The sequence below is a fragment of the Onthophagus taurus genome, chromosome 1, assembly GCF_036711975.1.
Source record: "Onthophagus taurus isolate NC chromosome 1, IU_Otau_3.0, whole genome shotgun sequence".
In the NCBI taxonomy this organism is placed as follows: Eukaryota; Metazoa; Arthropoda; class Insecta; order Coleoptera; family Scarabaeidae; genus Onthophagus; species Onthophagus taurus.
In genome coordinates this window covers 831,779-847,786 of record NC_091966.1, presented here as the reverse complement: position 1 = coordinate 847,786, position 16,008 = coordinate 831,779, and the positions used below count along the sequence as shown (strand labels likewise).

At 32.7% G+C, this 16,008-nt stretch overlaps 1 protein-coding gene across 2 annotated transcripts in view; it reads right to left on the bottom strand.

Moving 5' to 3' along the window:
• LOC111417964 (DNA-binding protein D-ETS-3) overlaps positions 1-16,008 on the bottom strand; it is an 80,831-nt gene that overhangs the window by 40,967 nt on the left and 23,856 nt on the right. For both annotated transcript variants that reach the window (XM_023050398.2, XM_023050397.2), the window contains exon 4: positions 14,217-14,312. In XM_023050398.2, the coding sequence (XP_022906166.1) occupies positions 14,217-14,312 (96 nt within the window). The remainder of the gene's footprint in view (positions 1-14,216; positions 14,313-16,008) is intronic.

Genomic DNA, 16,008 nt, shown 5'->3' with positions numbered 1-16,008 from the left:
TTAGTCGAAGCTGATACAACCGGCAGACTCCGTTTTAATTAAATCTTGTGGGGTACCTCAGATAAACTTTATCTGATAACTATAAAAATATTAATTAATTCGATTCCGATTCATTAATTAACTACTTTCGCACACTTCTTCCTTAATTCTCAACTTCTCTCAACTTTCCGATTTTCCTCATTGTCTGGCAGCTGTTCCAATTTGACTTCCGTTGGGTTCCGTTGGGTTTCGTTGGTACTCGGCCTTCTCTTGAAGCTGATGATATTAAACCCGCGAATCTCGCAACTTAATCGGGATAACTCCGTTTCCCCCCGTTGGGTATAGGGAGAATGTCGGGTGTAGTCTACGCCCCTAGCCACCAGGGGGGTTGGGGCTCCTCCGGGTGGGGCGGCGCGCTCAGCTCATTTCCGGCACTTGGCGCCCGCGCTATATTAATTTTAAATTAAACCCGGATAACGCGACGCCGCCGCTCCCGGTAGCACCCCCGCACCCCACCGGATTATCTCGTAAGCGCCATCTTCGTGGGCCGGAGCCGGCGGCGGCAGGAAATGACTCCGGCCCGAGGTAGATTGCCGTTAATATTGCCATTACTGGTTGGGAAATCTATTTTGTGTTCTCGCAGATTCGATTTTATGACTGCAGTTTCTCCTCTGCGATTAGAAAGGGGATTCAATTAAATACGTTCTGTAATAAATATTCGAACTAGAAATTTTTGAATCTAGAAATAGAAACGGTTCAATATTTCATAGAAAGAGACGGAGAGGTTTGCTTCATCGACACAGACCCGTAGTAATTTTCCGGGCTCGAACAAAAGCGTTCCTCTTGAAAAGTGGTCCACGTATGCCGTTGCCGCTGTCGCCCCAATACGCGCAATTTAACCACTCGACGATCGTATGTGAGGGCCACTTGGCGTCGATTTTACAGTTTTTGTCGCAACTCGGAGCTCTGGGTTTTCGCTCGAGGCTCTTTTCACTTGCGAAAAGCGTTCGCCGCGACACCCTCGGCATTCTTCCATGGAAAAGCCCAGATTGGCGCTATTAGAGCGGCCATTCGCGTGAAAATCGTGGCGACGTGTTTCCACCCGTTGGCAAAATCGGGCTGTTCATTAGTCACTTGTCTCCTGTACGCCCATCAAATAAGCGAGCTTTCGTCATTAGCGTCAACCGTTAAGAGCTTTTTGTGATACTATTCGAAGAATAGGCTCGTTCGAATAAGGTGTTAGGATGAGTAGTAACTCGTTAACGTCAGTTCCCACACTTTTATAAAGTATCACGAGTGGAGGTAAAACATAAAAAGAGAACATAAAAGTTAGGAATTATTGTACAATAACTTCCAAACCATTGGGTAGAAATCAAAACATATTCTCGAAAAACCATAAATTTAAACCCAAGCCATTTAACCTCCCTACTCGGAAAAAAAATATACAGTATTCGAGGACTCGTAACACAAAGTGCACGAAATGGCGCAACGCACGCTTGTATTAACCCAATGATGAATGCCTGACAAACTTCAACTTGGCCGACGTCGGTCACGTGTCCATAGCCGGACACCCGCGCGGCGCACGTGCCTCTCCGTTACGCTACCCATTCAACATTCAACCAAACCTAAACGAAACTGTAGCCGAGCGATTCAATTGAGCAACAAGAAACCTTTAATAAACCCTGTTAAATAAATCCTTTGTTTCAAAATTTATTTTTTAAAAGGGACACTTAAAACAATGCATTCAAACAAAGAGGGATTCTTTTCGTTGTTTTTGAAGTACCCTTTATGCTCCAATTAAGTATAATATTAAATATATAGAGCTTTTCGTTTTCCACTTATTTTAATTTTCATTTTCAAAAAAATAACCCGTAATTTTCAAATAACGACTGTATATACTGAATTTTTAAGAATTATGATATGATATGTATGTTAAATTCTAGCTTAAAGATTCTAGTTTATGGTATGATATAAAAATTATATGATTATATCATTGAAATTTCCAGGAAAAATTATTAAATAAGAAATTGTCAAATTTGTGACATGACCGTATTTTTAGAATCATGATATGATATATCTGTTAAATTGATGCTTAAAGATTCAAGTTTATGATAAGGTTTAAAAATTATAAGGTAATGTTATTGAAATTTTCAGAAATAAATTATTGAAGAAAAAATTGGCCAATTAATAAATCAAAAAAAGCGACAAATTTTTAAAAAGCATATAGACTATATTTTTAAGAAACATGATATGATATGTATGCTAAAATGTAGCTAAAAGATTGTAGTTTATGATATGATATAAAAATTATTAGACAGTATTATCGAAATTTTCAGGAATAAATTATTGAAGAAGTTTGTAAATCAAAAATAATATGAAATTTTCAAGAAACCCTATCGACTGTATTTTAAGTATCATGATGTAATATGTATGTTAAATTGTAGCTTAAAGAGTCTAGTTTTTGATATGATATAAAAATTATATGATATTAATGAAATTTGTAGTAAAAAAATATTAAAGAAAAAATTGCCAAATTTATAAAACCCAAAATAATACGAATTTTCAACAAATCATATCGTCTGTACTTTTAAGAATCATAATATGATATGTATGTTAAATTGTAGCTTAAAGAGCCTAGTTTATGATATAATATAAAAACTATATGATAATATAATTGAAATTTCCAGCAAAATATTGTTGAAGAAACAGCCAAATTTATAAGACCGAAAATAATACGAATTTTCAAGAAATCATATCGACTGTATTTTTAAGAATCATGATATGATATTTATGTTAAATTGAACCTAAAAGATTCTAGTTTATGATACATTATAAAAAATATAGAGTGATATTATTAAAACTTGCAGGAAAAAATTATTAAAGAAAAAATTGCCAAATTTATAAAACCCAAAATAATACGAATTTTCAACAAATCATATCGCCTGTACTTTTAAGAATCATAATATGATATGTATGTTAAATTGCAGCTTAAAGAGTCTAGTTTATGATATAATATAAAAACTATATGATAATATAATTGAAATTTCCAGGAAAATATTGTTGAAGAAATAGCCAAATTTATAAGACCGAAAATAATACGAATTTTCAAGAAATCATATCGACTGTATTTTTAAGAATCATGATATGATATTTATGTTAAAGTGAACCTAAAAGATTCTAGTTTATGATACATTATAAAAAATATAGGGTGATATTATTAAAACTTGCAGGAAAAAATTATTAAAGAAAAAATTGCCAAAATTTATAAAACCCAAAATAATATGAATTTTCAACAAATCATATCGCCTGTACTTTTAAGAATCATAATATGATATGTATGTTAAATTGCAGCTTAAAGAGTCTAGTTTATGATATAATATAAAAACTATATAATAATATAATTGAAATTTCCAGGAAAATATTGTTGAAAAAATAGCCAAATTTATAAGACCGAAAATAATACGAATTTTCAAGAAATCATATCGACTGTATTTTTAAGAATCATGATTTGATATTTATGTTAAATTGAACCTAAAAGATTCTAATTTATGATACATTATAAAAAATATAGGGTGATATTATTAAAACTTGCAGGAAAAAATTATTAAAGAAAAAATTGCCAAATTTATAAAACCCAAAATAATACTAATTTTCAACAAATCATATCGCCTGTACTTTTAAGAATCATAATATGATATGTATGTTAAATTGTAGCTTAAAGAGTCTAGTTTATGATATAATATAAAAACTATATAATAATATAATTGAAATTTCCAGGAAAATATTGTTGAAGAAATAGCCAAATTTATAAGACCGAAAATAATACGAATTTTCAAGAAATCATATCGACTGTATTTTTAAGAATCATGATATGATATTTATGTTAAATTGAACCTAAAAGATTCTAGTTTATGATACATTATAAAAAATATAGGGTGATATTATTAAAACTTGCAGGAAAAAATTATTAAAGAAAAAATTGCCAAATTTATAAAACCCAAAATAATACGAATTTTCAACAAATCATATCGCCTGTACTTTTAAGAATCATAATATGATATGTATGTTAAATTGTAGCTTAAAGAGTCTAGTTTATGATATAATATAAAAACTATATAATAATATAATTGAAATTTCCAGGAAAATATTGTTGAAGAAATAGCCAAATTTATAAGACCGAAAATAATACGAATTTTCAAGAAATCATATCGACTGTATTTTTAAGAATCATGATATGATATTTATGTTAAATTGAACCTAAAAGATTCTAGTTTATGATACATTATAAAAAATATAGGGTGATATTATTAAAACTTGCAGGAAAAATTATTAAAGAAAAAATTGCCAAATTTATAAAACCCAAAATAATACGAATTTTCAACAAATCATATCGTCTGTACTTTTAAGAATCATATTATGATATGTATGTGAAATTGTAGCTTAAAGAGTCTAGTTTATGATATAATATAAAAACTATATGATAATATAATTGAAATTTCCAGGAAAATATTGTTGAAGAAATAGCCAAATTTATAAGACCAAAAATAATACGAATTTTCAAGAAATCATATCGACTGTATTTTTAAGAATCATGATATGATATTTATGTTAAATTGAACCTAAAAGATTCTAGTTTATGATACATTATAAAAAATATAAGGTGATATTATTAAAACTTGCAGGAAAAAATTATTAAAGAAAAAATCGCCAAATTTATAAAACCCAAAATAATACGAATTTTCAACAAATCATATCGCCTGTACTTTTAAGAATCATAATATGATATGTATGTTAAATTGTAGCTTAAAGAGTCTAGTTTATGATATAATATAAAAACTATATGATAATATGATTGAAATTTCCAGGAAAATATTGTTGAAGAAATAGCCAAATTTATAAGACCGAAAATAATACGAATTTTCAAGAAATCATATCGACTGTATTTTTAAGAATCATGATATGATATTTATGTTAAATTGAACCTAAAAGATTCTAGTTTATGATACATTATAAAAAATATAGGGTGATATTATTAAAACTTGCAGGAAAAATAATTAAAGAAAAAATTGCCAAATTTATAAAACCCAAAATAATACGAATTTTCAACAAATCATATCGCCTGTACTTTTAAGAATCATAATATGATATGTATGTCAAATTGTAGCTTAAAGAGTCTAGTTTATGATATAATATAAAAACTATATGATAATATAATTGAAATTTCCAGGAAAATATTATTGAAGAAATAGCCAAATTTATAAGACCAAAAATAATACGAATTTTCAAGAAATCATATCGACTGTATTTTTAAGAATCATGATTTGATATTTATGTTAAATTGAACCTAAAAGATTCTAGTTTATGATACATTATAAAAAATATAGGGTGATATTATTAAAACTTGCAGGAAAAAATTATTAAAGAAAAAATTGCCAAATTTATAAAACCCAAAATAATACAAATTTTCAACAAATCATATCGCCTGTACTTTTAAGAATCATAATATGATATGTATGTTAAATTGTAGCTTAAAGAGTCTAGTTTATGATATAATATAAAAACTATATAATAATATAATTGAAATTTCCAGGAAAATATTGTTGAAGAAATACCCAAATTTATAAGACCGAAATAATACGAATTTTCAAGAAACCATATCGACTGTATTTTTAAGAATCATGATATGATATTTATGTTAAATTGAACCTAAAAGATTCTAGTTTATGATACATTATAAAACATATAGGGTGATATTATTAAAACTTGCAGGAAAAATAATTAAAGAAAAAATTGCCAAATTTATAAAACCCAAAATAATACGAATTTTCAACAAATCATATCGCCTGTACTTTTAAGAATCATAATATGATATGTATGTTAAATTGTAGCTTAAAGAGTCTAGTTTATGATATAATATAAAAACTATATGATAATATAATTGAAATTTCCAGGAAAATATTGTTGAAGAAATAGCCAAATTTATAAGACCAAAAATAATACGAATTTTCAAGAAATCATATCGACTGTATTTTTAAGAATCATGATATGATATTTATGTTAAATTGAACCTAAAAGATTCTAGTTTATGATACATTATGAAAAATAATGGGTGATATTATTAAAACTTGCAGGAAAAATTATTAAAGAAAAAATTGCCAAATTTATAAAACCCAAAATAATACGAATTTTCAACAAATCATATCGTCTGTACTTTTAAGAATCATAATATGATATGTATGTTAAATTGTAGCTTAAAGAGTCTAGTTTATGATATAATATAAAAACTATATGATAATATAATTGAAATTTCCAGGAAAATATTGTTGAAGAAATAACCAAATTTATAAGACCGAAAATAATACGAATTTTCAAGAAATCATATCGACTGTATTTTTAAGAATCATGATATGATATTTATGTTAAATTGAACCTAAAAGATTCTAGTTTATGATACATTATAAAAAATATAGGGTGATATTATTAAAACTTGCAGGAAAAAATTATTAAAAAAAAATTGTTAAATTTCATATTAAATTCTTATTGGTTTTTATGTATATGTAATACAGAAAGAAGTCAGATAGCGACATCTATATGCACAAGCTGAATATAAAAGGCGCCATCTCGTACACAAGAGTTGAAACGCAAACAATAAATTGGGGTTGGTAGAACGAAAGCGAACTCGGAGGGTTGTATCCTAACTATTTAGGGGTAGAAATCGATTTGTTACGAGGTAACTTATAGAGATCTGTATTACCAAAAAATTTATAAAAGTAGTGATTTAAATTTTATTGTTTTAACCGGCTCCTCCACCAAAAAGAAAAGAATTGTTAAATAATATATATCTTATAATATTTTTAGAGGTATCTAAACTCGAAACATTATTTTTCTCTACAACGACGATAACTCAGTTAAGATAACCAAGGGGTTAATCTCGCGACTTAACCGTCGTCGTAGCCGGTACGCTACGAAACAGGAAGCGACGGCAGGAACGTGCGTCCCACCATTCCAGTCCGGAAATACAGAGTATTAGTTATAGTTAGGGCGAATGTATTGCCCTCGAGGGCAGCGGTCCGCGAACTTCGCCCTCCGAGGCAAGATGCCGCGTTGACTTCTTTGTTCGGCGAACTGCTGGGGTGGGCCGGAGTCGTTATGCAAAAGAAGCGACCGGAATACATAAAAAAAGAAATTCCCGGGTGGGGTGAGAAAAAGCGTCCTAAGTCCGGAGAGACGGGTGGCTCGGGGGCACGGTAATTGTTCGCTTTTTTATTGTTGGAAGAAAATTAAGGGTCGCGGCGTTCCGAAGGCCTAAACGACCGTGCGGAAGAGACGGAATGGCCGGGAAGCATAAAAGGAAGGACCGGGACTGAAATGGCTTCCTTTCCAAGTATTTTCTCTCCGCGATTGTGAAACGGTGGAGGTATGAATAATTTTCTTGACGTTTCAATAAAAATTTTTTCAAGTAATAACAAATAAATTAAAATTTAACCAAACTTTTTATACATTTATGAGCAGAATATTAAATGACGGTTTTGATTACATCCTCAGAAAATTTATGTAGATCCAAGTCTAGCGTGACTTTAATTCATGGGTTATGTTGTAATTTAATAGTAATTAGATTCAATCGAGACCGTTGTTAAACACCGCTTCATTTAGAAAATTAAAGATAGATTAAGTTAAATAAATTTCAATTTAAAAATTTTAAAATGGTTTGAGGAATGTAGTGATAAAAGAAAACCCAGTTTGAAGATAAACATAACTACGGCATCAATAATTAATAAGGTCTATTGTCTCTACATTAAGGAAATTGATAAATTGATTTAATTCGAGGGAAAATTTACTGGTTTTAAGTTATTAATCGAGAGCGAAGGAATATCAATTAATGTCAATAATTAATCTGGAAAATCAACATGAATCATCATTGGCATAAGCAGTAGCAAGTGGAGGAAGAGCACCACCACTTTATTACTTTATGTTAATCAGCACGCCTAACAAAAAAGATAATTTAGAGAGAGTGACCGACTCGATAAGACTCAATATTAATATAATTGTGTTGGGTCTTCAAAGAGAAATGGAAGAAGAAGTGAGAACCTAAGTTATAACTATGATAAGTTTCCAAAAAAGGCGATCAGCGCAGAATATGTCATTGAAATGATTATGAGAATTAAGTTATGAATATTTATAAGATGACTGTCTAATATTAAATCGGAATAAAGGGATGAAGGAGACAAGAATAAGATGAACAATATGTAAAAAAGGTAATCATATGGAAATATAGTGTATGACGGAGTTATTAATGGAGTCATATACAGTGAGTCTTGTGTTAGTTCTCATGATAGTGCAAGTGTAAAACTAGAACTAACACTAGACTAGTGACAGTGGTGGGTAGCGCTAGTTAGCATAAGACGAAACGGCTAACTCCGAAACTTTCTAGTTCTAGGTCTAGTGTTAGTTCTAGTTTTGCACTAGCACTGTTACTAAAACTAACATAAGACCTAGAACTGGAATCATCCGGGTTTAGCCGTCTTGAGAGACGTGCGGCTAAATCCGAATGTTTCTAGTTCTCGATCTTGTGTTAGTTCTAGTATTGCACTAGCACTGTTACTAAAACTAACATAAGATCTACAACTAGAATCATTCGGGTTTAGCCGTCTTGAGAGACGTGCGGCTAAATCCGAATGTTTCTAGTTCTCGATCTAGTGTTAGTTCTAGTATTGCACTAGCACTGTTACTAAAACTAACATAAGACCTAGAACTAGAATCATTCGGGTTTAGCCGTCTTGAGAGACGTACGGCTAAATCCGAATGTTTCTAGTTCTCGATCTAGTGTTAGTTCTAGTTTTGCACTAGCACTGTTACTAAAACTAACATAAGACCTAGAACTAGAATCATTCGGGTTTAGCCGTCTTGAAAGACGTGCTGCTAAATCCGAATGTTTCTAGATGTAGGTCTAGTGTTAGTTCTTGTTTTAATTGTTATTCAGCGTGAGATTGTGATATATTTTTATTGAACGAAAAGTAGAACTAACACTAGACCTAGAACTAGAACCATTCGGGTTTAGCTATGCGTCTCTTAAGACGGCTAAACCTGAATGTTTCTAGTTCTAGTTCAAGTGATAGTTCCAGAGACAGTGCTAGGTAGCGCTAGTTAGCATAAGATATCTGAAGACGTACGGCTAAACCCGAAACTTTCTAGTTCTAGGTCTAGTGTTAGTTCTAGTTTTGCAACAGCACTATCATTAGAACCAACACAAGACCTAGAACTAGAATTATTCGGGTTTAGCTGTCTTGAGAGACGTGCGGCTAAATCCGAATGTTTCTAGTTCTAGGTCTAGTGTTAGTTCTAGTTTTAATTGTTATTCAGCGTTAAATTGTGGTATATTTTTATGGAACAAAAAGTAGAACTAACAATAGACCTAGAATTACAAACATCCGGGTTTAGCCGTAGGAACGAAATAAAAACTTTTAGGAAAGAAACGAGAAATAAAAGCATAGGTTAGGGCGATACGCGAAGTGAGAAGGGATAGCAGATTTATAAGGAGTCAAAAGGAGAAGAAAGATCAATCGATGACTGAAGATTGAAGAAAGAAAAAGTATCAGAAGAAGATGAACTTGACTTTAGAATAAAGCTTACATGATTATAATAATAACAATAATAATAATATTCCTTTATTACCCAACAGGTATAGCCCAAAAAAGGATAACAATATACAGTGTGTCCCCGAATAGGTGAAACGACTCTTATAAGATGTAAAATTTTTTTGATATTAATTGTCATCTTTTGGGGTTTGGCCTTCCTTGTTTAAAACATTATTTTTGAACATATTTTCAAGTTTTAAAAAACTTGTGTGTCAGGTAAAGTGCCTTTTCTGTTTACAGTATGCTAAAATGTTACTAAGAAATTTTATTCAGAATGAAAAGTTATATCCATACGCAAATTTTCGTCAAATTTGTTTATTATTTTCGTCAATACTAGTACTTTATTACAATTTTTTGTTTTGAGATTCAGATTGTTCGGGAGAAATAAACAAATCGTTCTTAAAATGTTCACCAAAAATTAAGTGTGTGTTCGCCCACAAAAGAAAACAGTTATTCATAGTTAACTCAGTTTCAAATCAGTTTCATCATAATTTTTTTTTCTTATAGTGAACACTTCCTGCTGTAAGAAATCTTTTGATTAAACGCCAACAAGTACTACTTTGAAATCTAGTATTTGGAAATTTTTCACTAAATAAAGCAATAACCATATTTATCAGGTTTTCCCCGATTCCATAACACTTAACATTGTATTTAAAAAACACTTTAAGTTTACTAAATTACAGTTTGACAGATTAGCATTGACAGAAAAGCAATTTTGTTTTTCCATGGCAGTCTTTGTTAGAAATAAAATTGTTTGATATGGATTTTTATCAAAGTAGGTCGATCATTCCGAAAATTTGTGTATGGCCATAATTTTTCATTCTGAACAAAACTTCTTAGTATACTTTCACGTACTGTAAACAGAAAAGGTACTTTGCCTGCTACAAAAAGAGTTTTTCTTTCACTGTCAAGGCTCAGTTGTTTTTTAAGAATTGATAATATGTTCAAAATTACTTTTTAATCAAGCAGGGCTAAACCCCAAAAAATCCCAATTAATATCGAAAAAAATTTACCTTTTATAAGAGTCGTTTCACCTATCCCGGGACACACTGTATATTACATAATGTAATAATACAATATTAACATTTGACCGAATTATAAAGAAAATAAAAATAAAAACTAAATAAGTGAATTTACATGTAGGTGATCACTGATTGTCTGGAATCCTGTTGCCCACTTTACAGAGAGTGTATGTTGACGCCCGTCTTATAATGTGTGTTCTAGCATAAGGAATGACGAATACGCAGCTATATCTTGACTTACTCGTTGGAACAACAAACCCTAGTCGCTCAAGAATGAAAGGCCAATCGATGTTATATTCGATAAGCCTTTGTAGAAACCTTTCATAAAACGCGTTTCTTCTGTCCATCAAGGAAACCATATTGTGTCGTGCAAGCAAATCATTTTGTGGTATACCTCGCTCAGGGTAAATTCCATCAAATTTGTAAGAAAGAAATTTTAAGAATCTACGATGGACTCGATCAAGGCTTAAGAACTCACACGCATATAAGGGACTCCAAATCAGGCAAGCGTATTCTAACTTACTCAGAACGTAAGCACAATACAAGGTCTTTAATAAGATGACACTTGTGAAATATTTAGACATACGCATCACACAACCTAGGGACCTAAAGGCCTCCGAACACACATTATTGATATGTGTTTTAAAATTAAGACTTGCATCAAAGAGGACCCTCAAATCCCTGTACTCCTCAACACGACTTAAAGTGCTGCCAGCAATATTGTAAGGATATACAGGGTGTCCCGTTAAGCGTACGGAGCGGCTGTATCTCTAGAACGGTAAGACCTAGAGGTTTGGGAAAAGAACCCTTATAAGCAAAGTGACCAAGAGAAATAGCTGGAAATTATTTTGAAGTTCGTAATTCGACCGCTAGGGGGCGTAACTGCCATTGAGAAACATAAAGTTCCCGCTATCTCAGAAACTTAAACGATGAGCTATAACTTTGACAACATCATTTAATAGCTTGGATAATACCGCATCGCTTTTGTTTTACGATATTTCTTATATCTGTCATAATAAGGAAGGGGGAGGCCAATGCGTTTTCATATGTTTACATTTTAATATCTCCTAGACCATTCAACCGATTTGAATATTTTCGGTATTGTTTGAAAAAGCATTTTATGCTTTTTTTGAAGATATTTTCAGTAAGGCCGTTCGTTTTAAAACAAATGAGCTAGAGGACGTTATCTGCAGCGATTACATATTTTTGTAATTTTTGAAGAAAAGTTAAATGGAACGATACTATTTACTTCTCAGACCCTTAGTCACCTTCAAATTTGCTAAATTTTAGTGAAAACCGCATCTCGATATCGCCACCCGTTCTCGAATTATAGAAGAAAATGTTAAAAACTCGAGTGCCATCAATCGGATCCAGTTACCTCATCGAGAAAAACAAATCCCATAACCATGGTAACTGTAAACATGTCATTTACTAACGCAGAAGCATATGATAGAGCGTATGATGATTTATTTTCAATGTTTCGAATACGATACAACTGAATGGCAAAAATGTGCAATGCAATTACGACAAAGAAAGAGATTTTTCTCTAGAAGTGTTTTTAAGATTGACTTAGCGATTACGGAAAACTGGCAACGTGTAACCCATTCAGACATCTCTATGAATTCGTAAATCACATTGGTGCGCAATGTGATCCCTCATAATCTGGGAACTCCGAAAACAATTATCCACAAGAGTTCTCAAGAGAATAATATCTTCACCACGTTGTTTTACATCAGGCCTTAACAGATACCGATTATGATAACAGACTGAACTATTACCATTGACTTTTAAATATCATTTGGGCAAATCCAAACCTTTTATCACAAATGCTATGGATGCATGAAGCATCTGTCCACAAGCTGATGTAAACTTGCATAATATGCATTCTTGGTTCGAGCAAAACCCACATTGCTTTCACCCCTTTATCTATTGGGTAGATTAAACAACCTGACTTCAAAAAAAACCAATAACCAGGGAAAATATGACAAAACACTAAATACCAGTAGAAACGTGTCCAGGGCCGAGGCTTAAGCAGCGTTTTTTTTTCGTCGAAACTAGATTAAATAAATGCATCGAGGTTTATGGAAGGCATTTCGCACATTAGTGAGTTATTTTTGACAAAAATTTAAGTTATTCTAAGTGTTTTGATTTATTTTGTTTTATTATCATTGTAGATGTTTCATTGATCCGTTGGCTTTTCAACACGCCTAAAAAGTAGTTTTGAAGCAGTTCTAAGCTTGGATAAAGTGTGAAGGAAGGTTCTAGATAATAAAATTATTGTTCTCTCTTATTTGTTTCTTAAGGTAACTTGATCCGATTAAGATATACGAATTTTTAACATTTTCTTTTATAATTCGAGAATGGATGGAGATATCGAGATGCGGTTTTCACTAATATTTAGCAAATTTTATGGTGATTAACGGTCTGTCAAGTAAATAGTATCGTTCCATTTAACTTTTTTTTAAAAATCACAAACATATGTAACCGCTGCAGATAACGCCCTCTAGCTTATTTGTTTTAAACCAAGCGGTCTTACGGAAAATATCTTTTAAAAGAGCATGAAATGCTCTTTCAAACAAGACCAAAAATATTCAAATCGGTTGAATGGTCCAGGAGATATTAAAATGTAAACATTTGAAAACGCATTGGCCTCCCCCTCCCTTATTATGACAGATATGAGAAATATCGCAAAACAAAAGCGATGCGGTATTATCCAAGCTACTAAATGATGTTGTCAAAGTTATAGCTCATCGTCTAACTTTCTGAGATAGAGGGAATTTTATGTTTCTCTATGGCAGTTACGCCCCCTAGCGGTCGAATTACGAAGTTCAAAATAATTTCCAGCTATTTCTCTTGCCCACTTTGCTTATAAGGATTTTTTTCCCAAACCTCTAGGCCTTACTGTTGTTGAGATACAGCCGCTCAGTACGCTTAACGGGACATCCTGTATACATGGTGACGAGCATCGGCTATAAGTAAGTACACAACATTTATCTATATTAAGGTTAAGTTTGTAGGTCTTACACCATTGCACTATTGTATTTAAGTTGTGCTGCAGCTTATCTACATCTGCCACCGATGAGACTTCGGCATAGATCTTGATATCATCAGCATATCCCAATATCCGACTATCAATTTTTAGAAGTAAGTCATTTATGAAAAGAACAAATAATAGAGGGCCCAAATTTGATCCCTGTGGAACCCCTGAGGTAAGAGTGAACTCATTAGAAAAATATCCATTGTAAGCAACATAACATTTTCTATGTTGCAAATAAAAAGCCAGAAGTTGAATTGCTGAAGGAACAAATCCGAAAGAGCTCAATTTATACAAGAGAATTCTATGGTCAATCAGATCAAAGGCTTTGGATAGATCAGTGTATACAACATCAACGGTGTGATTGAGTAAGAATTATTTTTTTAATAAATTCTTATCAACTTTTTGTCATTTCATTATTGTTGCTTAATTTGTAATAAAGAATTCATGTAAACACTTCACGTCATAATAAGTTCAAAACTATATAAACAACTGATTTGATTATTAAATTAAGTTTCAAAATTTATAATTTAAAACATTACTTACCACATTTACTTCTACTCAAACTCTCCGTGATACTATTATAAGATTTGGCAGTAGAACTGAGATGATTGTGCGATGATTTGTCATTTCTGTCTGACCCTACAACAGACACGAAAAAATTCCATAAAATTAAAAATTACTTTCACGACAAAATACAAGATAAAAAAAGATTCCAACATAACTAACAAAAACAAGATAACAACCAGCAACCCCTAATTGAATACGAAAACTCTGCTCGTACCAGCGACCCTCCCTTTTGACTTAACGGCATAGACGAACTTTGGAATCGTTTTGTTATCAGATTACGCACCCCCTTTTACATCCTTCTACGTTCTAGCCGTATTCCACCCCCTTGAAATGTCTCGACTGTCAAACGTGGAGAGACCGAAGGTCTATTAATCAACGACAACGGTTACGCCACCCCGGTTAGTAAATCTAGTATTCTAGTCGAAACTCCCCGAGTTTAGGGGAGGGCGTGATAACAGTGGAATGGTGGCGATATTAAAGTGATGATAATCCGCGAAGTTACAGTGGAAAAACACGTGTTAAGTAGCGTCGTAACACGGCCGATTTGTTTGTTTTATTCAAAAGGGTTTCCCTTCCTTTGGGAGGGTTCTAATAAGAATCTTGGCTGCGGGGAGTGTTGGGTGGTGGCGGAACCCTTATTACTGGATCACGTGCGTTTATGCATGTATATATTCATGTATATATTCATGTATTCCTTAGTGGACCGGATGTCTGTACGTCTAGGTGGGCGTAAAAGTCGCCGTCTTTTATTTTGTACGGGATATTGAATTTGTGTCGTTGGGCATGTTGACTATTTATTTAGAATCTTTCAAAATGTCTAAATTAAAGACTATTTTTTTTTGACGAAAAAGACCTCCCCCATAGAATTGACATAAAAACCAATCCCACTCACAAAATACAATAACGTCACATGGCACAAAAGCTTTCGGGATTCGGTTAAAAAAACCCTCTTGCGATATCAAAAACCACGAACCAGCAGTGTTCGAAGCCGCCAGATCTGGAATCGCGGTCGGCTATCGCCGCCACAAATCACTGCCGAGCCGATTTTGGAAAACAATCGGCCTCCGCCTGCGGCGTAGCGGGCGATCGGGCGGCGGGGAGGGCGGGGCGTTCGCAATTAAACGCTTGGATCCAACATGGCGACCGGACGTTCGACATCAATCACGGCGCACACGTCAATTAGATACCGGAAGCGCGTCACTATCAATTTGAGCGCGGAGCCCTCCGACGCCCCCACCGGTAGCCGCCACCAACGCCACCGTTTGCTCTCCGTTGTTGATAATATGAGGTCGACCTATTGACAGCTACATTTTATCGATGATAAAGAAAAAATTTCCAAAAATGTACTATTCGTATACAGTGTCTGCCAAAAAGTCACCAACATCCTGTTTGGTTTTGGTTTCATTGCATCTACGTTTCTGAAATTTTGTTTGTATGGGATGTTCATCCCTATCTTCGATCTAAAATATTTTCAAGATGATCGTCACTTTAAGTCGACCGGAAATAGTACACAAAATCAATATTTTAAATAGGATTTTCTAAAAATTCGAAATATTTTCAATAATTATTATCCTATAGTTTGATATCATAACATAGGCTATCGTCAAACTACAATTTAACATACATATCATATTAAGATTAGCATGAAATATCACTGCATATTTACTTTATTTTATAGACACTATCATGTTGTAAAAAAAAATTGAACTAAAACTAGAACTAACATTAGACCTAGAACTAGAAAGTTTCAGTGCGTCTTCAGATGCAT